Source organism: Adelges cooleyi, unplaced genomic scaffold (assembly GCF_023614345.1).
Source record: "Adelges cooleyi isolate 19-005CV unplaced genomic scaffold, UGA_ACOO_1.1 ACOO_flye_CR_arks_rails_tigmint_CR_PRNA_677, whole genome shotgun sequence".
Lineage (NCBI taxonomy): Eukaryota > Metazoa > Arthropoda > Insecta > Hemiptera > Adelgidae > Adelges > Adelges cooleyi.
Window position 1 is genome coordinate 28,538 of NW_026096379.1, and position 20,169 is coordinate 48,706.

The 20,169-nt window shown below is 29.2% G+C and overlaps 1 protein-coding gene across 1 annotated transcript in view; it reads right to left on the reverse strand.

Moving 5' to 3' along the window:
* The window catches only part of LOC126845134 (uncharacterized), a gene marked incomplete at its 3' end in the record, with an annotated part of 51,066 nt that overhangs the window by 23,746 nt on the left and 7,151 nt on the right, over positions 1 to 20,169 (reverse strand). Inside the window, exon 9 of the mRNA XM_050583694.1 lies at positions 6,059 to 6,088. Within this exon, the coding sequence (XP_050439651.1) occupies positions 6,059 to 6,088 (30 nt within the window). The remainder of the gene's footprint in view (positions 1 to 6,058; positions 6,089 to 20,169) is intronic.

Below are 20,169 nucleotides of genomic sequence, written 5' to 3' on the forward strand. Positions count from 1 at the left end.
TGCCCTCCCACCACAAATAATAAATTTTGTTACACTCCAAAAAGCTTTTATATGTTAAACTATTCAGGGGGGAAACCAAATTACTTTGTAATTAAAAAAAATGTGCTAAAGAAATGACTTGTTACACATGTATATCTTGTTTTCTAGTTGACTATTAGCTATTGTGTAAACAGAATATTTAACTATAATTAAAAGATTCTAAATGTTTTTTTGAATAACTTAAGGTCCTTGAGTTTTATCATAAACTATTTTAAGTATAGTATATTAATACTACTTGTATTTTACATATTAGCTTAAATTTCTGTGTTTTACAAAGCAAAATCTACATAAAAAATAACAAATTATATGATTTGTTCTTTATCAAAAATAAGGTTGTTTTTTGAAAGGTATTCTGTTTTGTTAACAAAATAAAAATACTAAAAAAACTATAACTATATACTGGATCTGGGGCCCACGAATTTCTGGCTAGAATTTATCATATAGATTATATTATGCCTGTTGTATACACCCATCTACTATGGTCAACTATGAGTATATAAGTTCCAACTACCTGCAAATTATGAAGAGGACTGTTGTTTTTGGGATTCAGATTAAGTGTTAGTTTTTATGCAGTATACCGCCCCAAAATGTATTTTTTATTACACAATTTTTTTAAAGGAAAACTATTGTTTTGCATATTGTTATACTGTTATTCATTTAAAGAGATTCACGCTTGATTGTTTAAATTATCTTATATAATATATGTATTCTGCTTCTTGCTAGTTTTAATTTTTCAGTTGATAATTTTGTAGCTCTATTTTTGTACAAAATATTTCATTATTTTATTACTGTGTTCAAGTTAAGATATATTTTAATAGTATTTAAAAGTCATGAATGATAGTACTTTATTTTATGACTAGATCAAACATCGTGAACATTTTACATCATGATACTGCTTCTATACTATTATTAAAATCTCCATAAAAGATTGTTGTTAAATAACAGGCAACAGCCGACCGCTAGTGGCTGTATACGTTAGTAATATTTAATTAATAAGTAATATATGTAGGTAAAATGTATTATTTTTTTCATCACAGTCGATGAAGTATAAATGGTTTGTGTGAGATTGCTCTAATGGAAGTATATAATACATAAATATTAATTTTATTGAGAATAAGCAATTATAATTTAAACTATGGAGTACAAACGATTGAAACATGAATCGTCGACTATTCCAACAAAATATAACAAGACATTGTATATGTGTTATTTGGTCCACTATGTTTTTGCAAAAAAAAAAAAACCAGTACAGTGCAAACCAAGCGCAGTATAACCAGCAAAGTAAGAAAGTTTAAATTAAGGTTCTGTATTTACAAATGAGCATCAAAGCGTTAATTTGAAAGTGATTTTATCCGAGAGGACTAGTACAGTAGAGTATTGGCATAATGCAATGAGGAAACGGTGAGGTCACAGGTCTACAAGAGTTATTATAAATAAAAGTGATAAAATTGAATAAAATCGCTTTTAAATAAACTCTTTGATGCTCATTTGTAAATACAAAACCTTAATTTAAAACTTTCTAACTTTGCTGGTTTATAGTGTGCTTGGTTTGGACTGTACTGGCTTGAAAATACTAACTACATTTGCATCGAAGCGTTTTTTCGATTGAATGATTTTTTCACTTTCAGATTTAAAAATTCCTGTAAACCTGTGACCTCCCCGTCCCCACTATGCCCGACCCAACTATGCTCCGTCCCCACTATGCTCCGACCCCACTGTACTGGTTTTTTTTTTTGCAAAAATGTAGTGGTCCAAATAACACAAATACAATGTCTTGTTATATTTTGTTGGAATAGTCGACGATTCATGTTTCAATCGTTTGTACTCCATAGTTTAAATTATAATCGCTTATTCTCAATAAAATTAATATTTATGTATTATATACTTCTATTAGAGCAATCTCACACAAACTATTTATACTTCATAGGTTATATTATTTCAAAGCTATATTAAACTTCTATTTTACTAGATTTACAATGTACAAAAGAAAATGCAACTAAAAAAAACCTTTTCATAGATCCTTAAAATATGAAGGGTGAGATAGTGAAACGGGTTTTCCCATTTAAATACATTAGAAAAACGCCGTTTTGCTGCCCCATCCTGTATATTAATTTCTTGTTATTTTCTAAAGAAAAATTGATTTTCTTACATTTAAATTAAAATAAATCGTATACTGGTACTGTGATGGAGAAAATAATAAATTTTACCTACATATATTACTTATTAGTTAAATATTACTAACGTGTGTAGCCATTAGCGGTCGGCTGTTGCCTGTTATTTAACAATAACCTTTTATGGAGATTTTAAAAATTGTGTTTTTTAATAATAGTATAGGAGCAGTAACATGATGTTAAATAATCACGAGATTTGATCTAGTCGTAAAATAAAGTACTATCATTCATGACTTTTAAATACTATTAAAATATATCTTAACTTGAACACAGTTATAAAATAGTTAAATATTTTCATATTGTTTTCGTTAAATTAGGCAGAAAATAGATCATTTTTGTTTTTAAAAATGCTTTAAATCGATCCGTAAAATATGGTAAAAATATTAAGTATTTGTTTAAATTAACTCATAAGCAACATACGTCGTTATAATCATGAATTGTTTATTGTTAATTACATTAAATTGTAAATTAACAATTATAAGTGATAACATTAGTATATAAGTGCAAAATGTAAATATTATTTAAATAAAACAAAAAAAGTACATTTTCATTGTCAAAGAGTTACAACTGGTTGTAGTCGGAGTTGTACCAAACCGTCGTTGGTGACTTCGTTCCATCTGTCCCTAAATTTTCAAGTAACGTAGATGATTGTTTTATTATTTTTTAGTTAGAAATTTGCATGGTGTACATTCGACGTGTCGTTTCGTTGCGGTTTTCCTAAGTGCAAACAACTTTACCCCTCCATTGTTTTCACGACATGTGGTTGCCTCTGATAGTTCGTGTATAATAACTAGTAGTCTAGGAACCAAGGAATTTAGAAAAGTTGGGAACAACCCAACTTTTCTAAATTCCTTGGTTCCTAGATTTTTAGTTATTGTACACGAACTACCAGAGGTAACAACATTTCGTGATATCAATAGAGGGGTATAGTATCTTGCACTTATGAAAACCGCAATGAAACAACACTTCGAATGTACACCATGCAAATGTCCAGCTAAAAAATTATAAAACAAACATATACGTTACTTGAAAATAAAATTACACTAGAAAGTGCATGGCGTCTTTTTGAGCAGGTATTTTCATTATGTGTTAGTAGTGACTAGGTAGTATATAAAAAAAAAAAAAGTTTTCTCTAGTTATCACTTATTATGTTAATTGTTCAATATTATCATTAGTTGCATCCTTGATATATTGTTATGAATTAACAACACATAATAAATAGTAGAAGTATTGACGTTAAAACGTAAAATAATTCCATTAATATTATTACAAAAAAATTACATTTTAGTAAAAGAATCTAATCAAGGTCAATAATATACAGATACTATTTGTGTTGTTTGGGTGTTCTGTAATTTGAATACAGTAAAAAAACAACTAAATTTGCATGTAAAAATGATATAAATACAGTGAAATATGAGATATTTATGTCTCTAAAGTATACGTTGGAATAATAATAATTTTTTGCTTTAACTGGTTATTGTGTACCTAAAATAATACTCCAGTAATCATAGTATATCATGATTACAATACACTCTTTTTTTACTCTTATATTTACCTATTAACCGGTTCCACATTCGTTATAAAACTCCCAGAGTAACAGATCTTCTTTGTACTGCTAGGTCTACCAAATCATATGATGCAAAATCTGTGAATTTATTAAATGACCGTGTTCATATATATAGACACGGTGATCCACAAATCGTGACCTACTCAATATCTCATAGGGTTTAATAAGTCATTCATTTTTTTTTTCACATTGCTTTTTATACAATGTAATCTTAAATTTTCACAATTTTTTTTTGTTTTTACCCCCCTACCAACTTTGATAGTTTTTTTGAAAGTCACTTTTGAAAGTTATAAGAGTTTATAAGGTATGATTGGAGGGGAAGTGCGGTTTGGAAAATGCGCGCAAATAAAAAAAATAATACACTCCACTTTTCTCCTGCCCTAAACTTGAAACATCAATTAATTGAAAAATAGCTATCTGAAACTGGTTATCGCTAGTCAACACTTTTACTTGTTTTACATGTAAAAAACCAGGTCATACATCTACTCACTGTAAATAATTCGCTAAATAAATCTATATACTAACGAAACCAAAGTAACTCAGAAACTCCCTACAATACTATTTTCTCCCAATCAAATACACCAATCAACTAGACAGCAACCACATAGATCTTGATCAGCACACTACTCAGTCATAATCCAGATATTGAAAAAAAACCCCAAAATACGAGCACACTAAATAATCCTTCAGTAAAAACTCTTTCACCCCAACAATCCAAAAGACCACCATCATCATCTAGCACCTCAAGTCACCAACTAAATATAAATACAACCAATATAACACTAATGGCGTCGTCCCCTAAAATTCTTCACTAAACCAAAAAATTAAAAAAAATTCTTCATTACAAAACTTCTGTCAAAGCATACACGACACATTAAAACCTGCATCGAAGTACTTTGAAAGAGGGAAACCCTACCAATAAGCTAAAATGAATTCAAAAATCTAATACAAGATCTCCAACAATGTACAGACCCAATAAATATCATACACAACTACTGTAATGACACAAAACAAATACTAAAAATTATAGATTATGTATATATAATATATAACAGATCGTAGCCATAAATTTGCAAAAACGAAACATATCAAAAAAATTAAACCAAATTGAACACACAACCCGTCCATGTAGACTATACTACAGTCCTCACAAATTAAAATAATGAACAACTTAATCCAATGGTTTCATTATTATGGTTCCGCGATCTAAGGTATTTCAAAAGACTCATTAATATAAAAATATTAATAACACAAACCAACCCTGTCGTAATAAGTGTCCAAGATACCAGCTTAAACCACTCCAATTCATCTGAACCAACAGGATACACCAGGTCTCACAACATCCGTTCAAACCCCCGGAGAGCTAGCGGGGGAATTATCCGCACTTATTAAGTCAGGAAACTTCTCTAAACAAGGTTTATAACATCATTCAAACCTAATTTCTTGAAATCAACAGATCTATACTGATGCATCACAATCCGAAACCGGAGTAGGAATAGCCATTGTTAATAACGAAAGTATAAGTCAATATAAAATGAACAATTTCATTAACTTCTTTTCAGCGGAGGCCCTAGCTATATGTAACTGCACTAGCATTCTCAATAAACTTTAACAAAACAATCGTCATTAGTGACTTTCTCAGTGTTTTGGATACAGTCAAAAACATCAAATCAAACAAATACAATCCTCTATCTTTTCTCAATGAACTCAAATTATCTTACTTTGGGTACCCTCTTATACTAACATCTCACAAAATGAAACAACAGATAAAGCAGCAAAAGAATCATCAATAAAAACACATATACCACTGATTTTTAATGTTCCATACAATGACCTAAAAACACTAATAAACGAGCTATGTGCAAACAAATGACAAAAAAATTGGGATAACATAGGAATTAATAAACTGAAATCATGTGAAACATAAAAAAAAAATGTAACGCAACCCCTCATATTCCGAGAAGAGAATCCGTATGTCTAACAAGACTTCGAATTTGCCACTCAAACCACACTTCACATAGATTCCAACTATTTGGGATCGGTTACCTTTTTCCTAAACCTGCACTCAAAATTATACCCACAACATATACCAGTAGTTCTCATCACATTCTCAATTGCACTCAGCCAAATTTGTTCATTTTCATTTCCAATACACTAATTTATTATTGTATTTTCCTATCTCTTACGGACCGAAGCTACATGATCGACTTTTGGTAATACAAATTTATATTCTAAAAAAGTCTTTAAGGCTAATAAAAATTATTAAAAAGTTCGTAATTACTTGGGTCAGGAATATCAGGAAAAGTAACCTCTGTAACAAATATATCAATAGTCAATTTGTTACACAGTCAATAAAAATAATTTTTATACATTAACTATACAGTTACTCTTAAACTATGATTAATTAATACAAAATTTAGTATTCATATGAAATTATTTCTAAAAACAACGTTTCAATTTATGTTTAAATTTTATATTTACGTGTGTGATCACGTATTTGGGATCGTAGCGCGTCCTGGATTTCCTCCAAATCTGTAAATTTACATAAAATTAATTGTAATTATTTTTATCTTGTGATGCATATTATATTAATATTATGATTAGCCTCTATAATATGTATAGAATAAAATTAATTTGTGTAAACTACTGTAAATATGGTATATAAATTTGTAGTTACTAGTCCAGCTTCTATTATAGATAAAGTCTGAAAATAAAACAAAAACATTGCGTACTCAACGAATATCAAACAACTGTATGGAATTAATTCTATTATATTCTTTAAAAATATTACCAGGTACAGCGAACATATTATTCATATATTCTAAAATTAACATAACATAAATTAATGTTATGTAAATACCTAAAAATGTAATGTATTATAAATACCTAAACTAAAATTAGGATTATCAACAATTTTTTCAATCACATACTCCAATACGTCTGAAATAAAAAAAAATGTTTAAACAAACCCTAAATAAATTTACAAATTATCAGAGTAAACACATGCTTACAACATATATTTTGTATTGACAATTTACCCAACCGCTACTCCCCCTATTAGATTGAGTAGTCACTGCCTAAGGCCAAGTGTACTAAATTATAAAAACCTCTATACTACTATTAAATATAATTATAAATTATTTGATATTTATATATTTAACAAGTCAGACAGTGTTTAGAAAATTGATTCTGTATACCTCGTCCACCTTTCTAAACTGGTTTTAGAAACAATAATTTTTAATTTATAAATAGCTCGACCGTCAGCCAAACATAACAAAACAAAAATGTATTAGTGAATTAGTTTTAAATATATATTACTTTCCACCAAACCAGTTTGTCTGTTAATGACAGTCATTTCATTAGCACGCTGTAAGTGGTAAGCTGTAATGCATAAATAAAAAAAATATTTATAAAAACGTTATTTTTATAAAATAAAAATTCTACTGACTTGTAATGGAGATGGATCTTTTATAATCCGCTGAAAAAAAAAAGAAATATTAATTTTTTTTTAAATTATTCTACTACCGTAAGTAGGTAAGTACTGAATAAAAATAATAATGGAAAATACTGAATTTCTGTAATTTGTTATAAGCGTGAATACAAAATAGTTACTTAACACATCTGTTGAAACAACTACAATGACACATGATACTATAAACCAAAAGAGTTTCATTTTTATCTGTAAAAAATAATAAATTTAAGGATAGTATTAGCTATTTGAATCTATGTTTTGGTAAAAAAAAAATATAAGTAAACGTCGTTAATTGACACTTAAAAAAATATGAGAAAGTCCTTTAAGTTTTTGAGTAGGACTGAGTAATTGTTTTTACCACACTCTTAAATAAATATATGGTATAATAAACTGTAATTATCACTCATTTTTTAAACATTAATTTGTTAAATTATAACATTTTTAAATTTTATTTTAACTTTATACATTATTAAAAATTAAAAAATTAAAAAATTTCGACATAATATTTATTTAAATCGGTGAGTTAGTCGTTTTGCTGCAGAGCATCAGTCGTGTCTTATGAAGTATCTAAGTTTTTAAGAGCATCTACTTAAGTTTCAGAGTATCTTTAAAGTTATTTGTAAATTGTGTACATAACCATTTTGTTTTAAATTGTTTATTTGTGTTAATTCATAATATAGTTAGTCGCGTGACAGCAGAGCATCTGTCTTGTCTAATGAATTACAGTTGTGATTTCAGAGTATCTAATAAGTTATTTGTAAATTGTTCACATTAAGTTTGAACTTATTATCCATAGGAACGCATCCAAGCGTTCATTTAAAAGCGATTTTAACACTGTCCTGTAACCTTTTCGGCCCCACAGTGCTCCATTCTTTATTTTAAAGCATAGAGGGGACAGAGATGTCATAGGTCTAGTGTCTACAGAAATTATTATTAATACAAGTGATAAATTGCTTTTGTATAAACGCTTTGATGCTGATTTTTAAACACTACATCTCACTTTAATTCTTACTTTCTGTGTTGGTTTATACCGGAGCTGGTTTAGACTTAACTAGTTTGAAAATACTAACTTCTGATTCGCATTGACGCGTTTATTCGAAAATGATTTTATCACTTTCAGTTGTAATAATTGCTGTAAACCTGTAACCTCCCCGTGCCCACTATGCCCCGACCTCATTGTACTGGCTTTTTAGTTACTTAAATGAAATTAACTCAATCCGCAAAAAAAGGAGTTCTGTTAAAATCAACTTTATATAATAAAAATAACGATGAAAATAATTCGTCTATATTTTAAACATGTTAATGTTTAGAAATATTATCATAGCAGTACGTAATATATGTATTCTTTAAAATTTTATTAAAATACCTATTTGTACTATAATGACTATGGTTTAACGATTAAATTGTACCGCTATTCTTAACCCAAAAACTAAATCTAATAAAAAGGTATTGAAGGCATACTTACAATGTGTGTTATTAGGTCGAACGGTACAGAAAAACTAAACGTACTATGCAGAGTTGTCCATGAAAATGTATTAACTAAATGACTTGTTACACACGTATATCTTGTTTTCTAGTTGACTATTAGCTATTGTGTAAACAGAATATTTAACTATAATTAACAGATTCTAAATTTTTTTTTGAATAACTTAAGGTCCTTGAGTCTTATCATAAACTATTTTAAGTATAATATATTAATACTACTTGTATTTTACATTTTAGCTTAAATTTCTACAAAATACGATTGCAGAACATATAAAAAACGTTTTTACAGAAAATATTACTATATATCTTATATAGACGACAAGTTTTGTTCACGATTCGTGTTAGTTGACCTCCCACCACAAATACGTTCCTGAAATTGATCTTGAACAAAATTATTTTTAAAAATATTGTAAAAATGTATACTATTGTTTATCGATATTAGATTTATAACTAGAAAGATAGTAATTAATATAATCTTATGGCCTCAACATTAATGGGAACGGAAAGCGCTACTAGTTAATGGGGCATGGGATGGTAGGCATTATTTAACGAATATTGTTCTAGTAGACATTTTAAATATGCCGACTAATTTTCTAAATTGCGCCTATAAACTGTGTTATTGTAAAACCTGTAAGCAAATCTTTTTTTTATTCGTCTTGAAAAAATCCATAAAGTCACTTAAGCACTATAAACATGGATCATTACAGTTTAGTTTTTAAGATGGTTATTAAGACGTATTATGCAGAGTTCCCATGCAAATTGTTTAACTTCAAGCGGAATTGTTTTGTTCTTAATAGTATTTTTCTGGGGTGTCAGTTCTAAAAGAAAGATTTCAATTTTTTTTCCGTGTTAAGTTTACCATTTTCTCTATACCCCCTAAAAAGGACCGTTTTTTTTATTAACCTTTTAGAAATTTTGTTAGACTTATTGAATAAATATAAACACTAATAATAAAATGTTGAAAACGAAGATAATATTTAATCGGCCTTTTGGTCCCATAGAAAAGATGTTATACTAACTAAAAATATGATTACTGTGGGGTTGGCGGAGCATAATGAAAAGTATAGTGAGCACAAGAAAGTCGTCAATTTAACCGTTTTCAAAGTATTATTACAAAAGGAAATATGTAGTAAAATCTTTTTTGAACAAAATGCTTCGATGCAAATGTATGTGTGGTACAAAAATTGTATTTTTATTCATACATTAAAAAGTTATACTCATTTGAAATTTATGAAAATTTGAAAATTTCTCTCCGCGTTTATTGTGTCAGCCATTGAAACGTTTTTTTAAATCACAATTCTTCATCTTTACATTTTACCAAAGCTTTTTTTTACTGATTAAATGAATACCTACAATATAAAAATTATTGATATTGGACTCACCACACTCATATAGACATATTTTTCAGGGAGTTTGTAGACTTTGAACACAGAATAGATAATATTCTTTAAATTCCGACAGTTAATTTACAAATAATATTGTCTTTTGCATCATACTTAATTAAAACTGTTTCTATATAGTTTAAATAACATTTGTTAAATAATCTATTTTTTGTCCAATTAAATTTGAACGGGTTTCTTTATACAAAACTTATGTATAAATTATTTTCTAATTTTAAAGCTTTGTGTTATAATATATTTAATATTTTGATTTATTTGGTATTAATAATAAAATAATTATATCATTTAGAATATTGGACAATTATTTTACACAACGCTAACCAAAATTGTTTTTTTTTCTAGCGAAAAATACTAACCAGCTGTAGTGTTTTAAAAAAACATGAACGTTGTGTTATATTACAAATAATATTGCCTTTTGCGTCATACTTTAATAAAACGGTTTCTATATAGTTAAAATAACATTAAATGTTGTATATTATATCCATTAAAATTTTTATTTGATACATAGTAGTTTCCAAATTATGTAATTGTAATTGTTTTTAAAAACAACGGTCCTACTTAAACTATCGGATAATATAGGGACACGATAAATATCTAATTGGAAGAACAAAATAAATAATTTACCTAACTAAATGTTTACAGAAACAAATTTGTATTTAGTTTTTTCCACAACGAATTTTTTGTGACTCTTAAATAGCCCAATTTTTAGTGGGACCAAGTTATTATTAAGTCAGTCCAACTAGAAATATTTCGTACCCTTTTATTAAACAAAGTTTTAGTTGGACCAACATAGTATTTTTGATAGAGTTACCGATTTATTTAAATTTATAGCGATCACAAGGTACATCTTGTGCCCAAAATATTTAGTATATTATTGCTCTGAAACGCCATATCGTTTTTTTTCAATTTCCATTTGCGCTTCAAACGAATATCAACGAATATATTGGCTATGGTTTATTATTTGGCTCGTTGTTGCCGCCAGGGTCTTTGCTTATAGGGTTCACAATAAGAAACTCTCAGACGGTTGGTTAGGTTATCCGTGTTCGACTTTTCCCTGTGCTGTAAACGCCTATAGTTTCACAAAAGCTGCTCCGGGACCGCGGACGAGGGTATGTGTCGGAAGTGAAAACGATTCGGAGAAGGGAAATTTGTTTGCCGGTTGTTTTCGGGTAAACGATTTTTTTTTTTGTTGCGGTTCCAATACATCATGCTGTACCGCCCAAGGTAAGCTGTTTATCCGTACTACAGTGTATAATCTCGGCCATAACATGTAGAATATGTAACCCAGAAGCCGGAGGGAAATTCATTTGCTTTTGGCGTGCACAACCCACCAAGTATGTGACGGGTAAACACATGTTTACACGCTTTGTGTTGTCGTTCGAATAACGTTTGATGGTAGACAAAGTACTTGGAAAAATGTCAAATAAAAACCTGAGATGCAGAAACTTCAAAGGAGTTGGACACGATTTGGCATAGAATAATGGCTATTAAAGTAAAATCTTTAACACCGCATAATGACCAAAACTAGGGGGTTGAGCGTTCTCGTTTAAGTACTACTGTAAACACGAGTTCAAAGGGTACCCGTGTTAGTTACAAAATGTAGTGCATAATTAAAGACTAGTAAACACGAGCATCGTTTTCAGTCTTAGTTAATCGTTTCATCGTTTATATCTAAATTAAAATCCCTCATAAGGATATTATGGCTGTTTTCGATTCGTTGTATTGTAAAAATTTCAACAAACAGAACATTTCCGCAAAAGAACGGCGACAATCACATTTTTTTAACATACATATATATGTTTTCACTATCAGCTGCTAATAATAAAAAGAAAATTAATTATTGAGGAGAAATAATCTAAAAACATAGGCAGTTTGAAAATGTTAGATTTACTGTAATGTACAGCGCACAGTCTGGTTTTACAAATATGTTTTTTTTTATAACAATTTATGACTCATAATAAAAAAAAAAACCGAATATCGATAAAATAACAAATGGCTAACATTTAAAATGCGCATAAAGATGTATTGAAAAATTGATGATTTTATGTCATAATATAAACTTTGATAACTACACAAAGGTTGTTTAGAATCAATAGATATGTGGTATAGCATAACACATGTTTGCATTAAATTCAAAGTCGACCATTATTTCCACCAACCATACCGTTAAGTTCAAAGAGTGATCATTTGTTGTTTAGTCAGTATAAGAACATTTTCTATAGTTTTACTATTTTTTTAAATTTTTTTTATGCAGACCAAGTTGCTTGTTTTAAATGAACGTTTCGATTTGCTTGCACAATAGTACCATATTGTTACAAATATTATAGTAAATACAAATTTTGTATGAAAACATTTTTACCATCACTTATTTGTATTTTAGTTAGCATAATAAAATAGTTCAAACATTAGAATAGGCGCCTAGACAAACGGCAAAACCAAATACCTTAAAAAAAAAATACACTTGTTTTCGACAAAAACAAGTTCAGTTAAGAAACTTGTTGAGCAGCTGTGGCCTAGATGTATATTTTTAATAAAATAATAATAACGTATAAAAAACGACTGAATATTTTACTTGTAAACTAAGCGATAAGCTTATATGAAAAAAAAAACAAAATGTGTTTTTATGATTCACACCTAGGATATAAATAAACCGATACATAGCATACATGGTATATTGTATATAGCATACAGGTGCTTATAATCCATAGTAAACTACAACAATTTTTTACTAATTTCAAGGTACTATACTTATAAAAAAATATCATGTTGCGGACAACTTTTATACGTTTTTTATTATTGCAAAAAATATTATAAGTAGTACAATTTTGTATTTAAATAAGTTATTTTCGTTTGTACAATACTGCCAAAACAAGTTTGCAAATCGTTTCGATACTTATAAAACGTTATTGGTTTACCCACTAAAAAAACGAAAATAGATTTCCAAAAAAAAAAAACTTAGTAAGGGGTTATTGAAATGGTACACCTTAAGACTAGTAGAAAATAACTGCTTTCTATCTCTAATTTAAATAGGTCATGATGGTTTTGTCGATGCTGCTTTTTGTCTCAAGGGGTTGAGGGGGATTAAAAAGATTTAATAGGTTTGGACTTCCGGGAAACACTTGTAGATCTCAAGCAACGTCTAAAGATTATTAAATTGATTTAAATATTTAACGAGTAGATGTCATATTTAAACGATATGTTAATTTGCTGGTATATTACTTTTTTTTAAAATCATTTCATCAACAATATCGGGTGAAGAGTAATATTTTTGATTGCATTTTTAAACTGGACACATTTAGGTCAATAGTAGACACGAATAGTATGCAGATTGTTCCTTGAACGAACTTTTAATCGCCAAAAACGCATATTTTAATCAAAGACCGTTTTCGTTGGCGAACGTAAAAAAAGACAAACGAGACATTTTAATGAGCATTGTAGTTTTCCGTCATTTCTTGAGTTGCCTTTGGCGCAATTACAAGACCGTCTACTTTTAATTACATTCCGTTTGTTCTCAACCAGTTATTAGCATGACAAAAATGTTCTGTCGTTTTGCTGTCCTTATGACTATATATACTATACTTGGTACCTAATTAAGTGAAATGTTGCAAACTGAGCTCTCTGTTTTAGACCGAATTGAGTTTGAAACCGTTTGTAAGACAGTTTAGTACATCTTACTGTATAATTTGTAAACTTCAAAAATATGTAGTTTTGGATTTCCTTTGCACGATACCGACTATAGGTCGGTTGGTTTTAAACGACATCTGTACAGAAATAACAATAATATAATTTAATAATCTACGCAGTTTTTTTTTTATGCGTTTTCAGTCGTTGACAAAAGTCATTTAGTCAAACGTGCCCGAATAAATACATACATTAACATAACATTAAACCGCTGCAATGGTCGTTAGGTATTTTTTTAACGGCTGGAAAAAGCCAACTCGACCATAGCTAAGCGAAACCATTAAGGGTACAACCGTAGTATCAAGTTAACCGTGTCTATTGTATATATTACCCGAAAGTTTAAAAAACCCCAGAATTCACATATTTGGGTGTGTAGATCATTCCAAGAGAGAGAGAGAGAAATTCTTTTCATTTGACTGGTTTGGCTGACAGCCCTTCGATGGTATGACCACATTAGGCAAACATTTAATGTATTATTTGGACCCATTGTAAATAAACCATCGTTTCATTAAAAAATCAATGTAGATGTGTGTCATGGACAGAAAATATTGTATTATATGTATAGCAAGAGTTATGAAAAAAAATATCCTAGCTGGCCAACCACATTGGTGTATTGGATTGACTCAGATAGCTCATAATTAAGTGTTTTAATGTGTATTATTATTAGTCATATCTCTTATAACGATACGAATTTAAGGTAAATAAGACGCAAAAAAAAAAACTACCGAGTGTTGTTTACATACTTTACCGTTTACTTTAATATACTGACGCATTTCATGTGACCTAAATTCAGAGTAAAAAATAAAACCTAATACATTAACAAATGGAAACCCAAATTTGGGCCTCTGGTTAAAGAGTTCTGTACACGTTAAAAGAATATTCGTTCTACTAGTTAAAATTTTAACGGATACGAAAAAAAAGTAGGACCTATGTCGTTATATACAACCTACATGTTATAAGTTGATTATAAAATATCAATTAACAAAAAACAAAAATCTTCTCTTTAGTTATACCGCAGTAAAGTATAACTTTACCTACCTAACTGAAGATAAAATATGATATTTAGACTTAATTTGAAATATTTAACTCAAATATAATTACTTTTCATAGGTAAAAACCAAACAATATTACTTCATTTTTATTCCAAGTAAAGAGCAAAATATACATTAATATTTTTGTAGATATTGATATAATACACACAAGTCGAATAAAATACATTAGTTTAGTATTGTACAGGTCATAGATTGCCGGTTAAGTATAATAATTAAAATTGTTTGTTAATTGACAATTTATATAATAATTATTACATTATTATAGCTAACTTGTATCAACGATAGGAAAACAATAATTTATCATATTTATTTCATCTTATTTATTTCTGGGAATGACACTTTCTTCTTAACAGTTCTTCTTATAAAACATTATAATATATTAATGTCAGGTTTTAATTATTTATGTTGTATGCATTTGTTCATTGTTAAGAATGCAATAATTACACTTAACAAAGAACTTTTACACAAATAGAAAAAGTCAACTCCTTTATTCTTAAAACCGGGAAACCCCGAAAACCAAGTTGACCGGTTTTTTTAACCGACAACTTTGATTTGCTATAACTTAGCCGATTCAAGTCGAATCAAATCGACATTTTTAAAGAACAGCGTTTAGGCTTGCCTCACATGCCCTCAAACCCAAATGTCGATAACCAACAAGTGTTGCAAATGTTTTTTTTATTTTTAAATAATTGATGCACATTTTTAGAGTTTAATGCAATACAAAATATACATAATTTTAATAATTAGTAATTCAGTTCTAGGATAGGTCTAACATGATATGTCATATGCAAAAGAAAATCTGTAGTACATTTTCCAATAACCCAAAAAGTGGCTGTAACACTAATAAATGTGAATTTTGAAGGCTACTATTGAAATTTGACCTGATTTTCTGGTGTTGTTGAGTTGTTTTTTTACTGTAAAAAAATCTGCGGTATGCCTACATTTGGAATACTTTAAAGAACACCATATCGGTTAGGTTGTAATCGGTTGTACGAATAAACAAATGCGCAAAAACATATTTTTCGACGCTAAAACCGATACAAGTTATTCTGTACATTATAATATTATAATATCAGTATATTTTAATGGCTTAAATACCATATTTTCATATATGTTCTAATTAGTTGATTTTTCTTATTTGTCTTTTATGATGCCTAGAAGCTCAGTTCGAGACTATGAACAATTAATAGGATATAACTTAGGATTTTCTTTAATCCCGTAAATCCAAGTCGAATCAAATCGAAACTTTTAAACAAACCTCGATTAGGCTTGTCACATGTGCCCTTAAACTCAAATGTTGACCACCCACTGCCCCCTGGACAGGGATAGAATTTTTTTTTTCTTAAATAGGTGCATTTTTAGGACTTAAGAGTAGAAATTTATTAATAATAATACTAGTAACTTTATTGCAACACTACAATACAATATAAACATAATTTTAATAATTATAAATTCAGTCTGAAGATTTTATCTAACATTTATAACAGATGTAAAAACAATTTTTTCTAAAAGTCTTTTTATGATGAAATAACACAAAATTTGGCTTTAATACTAAAAATTGTAGACTTTGAAGACTATTATGGATTTTCAAAACTTGAAATTTGACCTAATTTTTATATTTTTTTATGGAGTTTTTAAGTTGTTTTTTTACTGTATAAAAATCTGCGGTATGCCTACATTTCAGATACTTAAAACAATACCTCATCGGTTGTACGAAAAAACAAATGCGCAAAAACATATTTTTCGACGATTTTATCGATACAGGGTATCCCAACAGTATATTTTAATAGCTCAAATAACATATTGTCATATTCATTCTAGTTAGCTAGTTCCTCTAATTCGTCATTTATGGGGCATAGAAGAGTATTAATAATTGATAGATCATAATTAGGCTTTACTCTAAAACCGTAAAAGCCAGTTTTAGCTGGCTTAGAGGGTGGGTGGTCAGTGGGTCATGAAAATAGACTCGATGACTCTTTTTTACCTAACCTAATCTCGAGGTTGGTGTCTATAATATTTTTTACCCCTCCTAACAAATTTTAGTTTGGTGCCACTGATCCGAATTTTATGATTTATCGTGAAAATAAGAAAATAGATTTCATTTTTAAGAATTACTTTAAAAGTTAAATGGCAATTGAATGTTTTATTTTATTTAAAAAAACATCAAACGGCCAAAAAATCTTTCATTTTTTTTTTCGAGTTGATTTCTATTTTATATGTTCAAATTTAACATATTTTCACATTTTATAAACATTCAGTTTTTTTGCAAAAACGTAGTGGACCAAATTACACATGTACAATGTCTTGTTATATTTTGTTGGAATAGTCGACGATTCATGTTTCAATCGTTTGTACTCCATAGTTTAAATTATAATCGCTTATTCTCAATTAAATTAATATTTATGTATTATATACTTCCATTAGAGCAATCTCACACAAACTATTTATACTTCATAGGTTATATTATTTCAAAGCTATATTAAACTTCTATTTTACTAGATTGACAATGTACAAAAGAAAATGCAACTAAAAAAAACCTTTTCATAGATCCTTAAAATGTAAAGGGTGGGATAGTGAAACGGGTTTTCCCATTTAAATACATTAGAAAATCGCCGTTTTGCTGCCCCATCCTGTATATTAATTTCTTGTTATTTTATAAAGAAAAATTGATTTTCTTACATTTAAATTAAAGTAAATCGTATACTGGTACTGTGATGGAGAAAACAATACATTTTACATACATATATTACTTATTAATTAAATATTACTAACGTGTACAGCCACTAGCGGTCGGCTGTTGCCTGTTACTTAACAATAATCTTTTATGGAGATTTTAATAATAGTATAGAAGCAGTATCATGATGTAACCCCAAACTTTAAGTCAAAAGTGGTACTTGTGCACAAAACTTAATTGTATCATTCTGCATAGATATACATCAAATTATTTTAATGATTTGATAAATTTTTTTTAAAGATTTTAGGTGTTTTTGTTAAAATATACGAAATCTGCGAAAACACAGTTTCCCGGCAATTAAAAAAAAACTGTTTTGCCGAATTTTTTTCCCGGTTAATATGTTATGGATACATATGAGTTCCAATTACTGGCAAATTTTCAACCCAAAAGTTTTAAAATTACGGCTAAAAACCCCGAAAAACAAAAATTATGTATTCCCCCTTGGGGGGTGGGAAATGGGTATAGTTTAAGTTTGACACAACTGACGTGTGCGGGCATACCAAATAATTATTTCTTATACATTTCAACTCGATCCGACTCTTTTTCTCGAAATTATAGCCAGTAAAAGTTCTAACTTAAAAACTCGTATGGTTTTTTTTAACTGTAAAAAAATAGTTTTTTTTTCACGATTCGTGTTAGTCCCCCTCCTTCCATGAATATTCGTGAAATTGATCATAAACAAAATCTCTTTAAAATTATAGTAAAAATGTATAATAGGGTTTATTGATATTAGATTTAAAATTAGAAAGATAATAAAGTTGTTTTTGATACTTGATTGGCATAGCAACGGCCACCGACGGCCGGCTATCAACTTAGCAACCGTGAATAGGGTTGTTATTTCGGAGGAGGAGACATCTTTTGAGCAATCCGTCACCGAGAATCGATAGAGGCGGTAGGGTTACCTACTTGGAAAGGTTTTGGGAACCTAGCACTACTCTAAGACCAATTTATCTACGAAAAATGGCTATGTTCTAGACTCCCTACCAAAAAAGTCAGCCCTTTAATGTAGTGAGGTTATGTTAGGTAGTCAAAGTAATCATATCTCCATTGTGGCCAAATATACTATTTCTTTGGATCATTACCTCACTTCACTTCTACTTTTGTGGGCAACACTTCTCTTTTATTGTATTCCTTAACACTTACAATGTAATATCATTATTAAATATACTCACTTTGTTACTGAGTTACGTGGTAGATGGGAAAGAGGAACTCAGAACAAAATAAAAAGGTTCAGATTCCCTCCCAAAGAAAATCAGCCAATTCAAGTAGTGAAATCTACGTTGCGGTCAAGTGCAATTAGCGCCTAGCGCTACTAGTCGGTCTGTGGTTGTAGGGGACCCCCTTTGGGGGAACCACAAAAGCCAAGGTACGCCCAATGCGGTCAAGTCTGTTTTATGCCTCATTTATAAAGGTCATTTAAAATGCGTTAGGATATTTATAATTAAAAGACGATTTTGTTGTCCTTTTTGTTTTAAATTACCGCACACTCATCCTTTTTGCTAAGAAACCCATAATTGTTTTTTAGTAGAACGTTGCAATCACACTGTAGATAAATTATCTACATCGGGGTCACTATAATATATTTAATTGCTATGAGCACGTCTATTAATATTAAATGTTATGAACAAATAATTGTATTTTATTAATTACTTCTCATACTGTGAACATAAGGTTTTTTTTTATGAAAAAAATAATATCTAAACAAATTACTAAGCAAAAAAACTTATTGTACCGTTTTTAGTGAACCGTGATAATAGTTTGTGCATAACAAATGGTTAGTTTATTTATGTTTTATGAACAGAGTAAATATATTAACATGGGTACAGTGAATATATTACGCAGAAAAGAATAGATCTTGAGAGAAAGATCTCACATCAGTGGTATGTAATATCTATGCACGTATTTTAATTAATTTTATTCGTATCGGATGTGCCGACGAGTTCATATTGTTTTCGTTAAATTAGGCAGAAAATAAATAATTTTTGTTTTTAAAAATGCTTTAAATCGATTCGTAAAATATGGTAAAAATATTAAGTATTTGTTTAAATCAACTCATAAGCAACATATGTCATTATAATCGTGAACTGTTTATTGTGAATTACATTAAATTGTAAATTAACAACTATAAGTGATAAAATTGATATATAAGGGCAAAATGTAAATATTATTTAAATAAAACAAAAAAAGTACATTTTCATTGTCAAAGAGTTACAACTGGTTCTAGTCGGAGTTGTACAAAACCGTCGTTGGTGACTTCGTTCCATCCGTCCCTAAATTTTCAAGTAACGTAGATGATTGTTTTATTATTTTTTAGTTAGAAATTTGCATGGTGTACATTCGACGTGTCGTTTCATTGCGGTTTTCCTAAGTGCAAACAACTTTACCCCTCCATTGTTTTCACGACATGTGGTTACCTCTGATAGTTCGTGTATAATAACTAGTAGTCTAGGAACCAAGAAATTTAGAAAAGTTGGGAACAAATGGAACGAAATCACCAACAACGGTATGATGCCACTCCGACTAGAACCAGTTGTAACTCTTTGACAATGAAAATGTACTTTTTTTTCT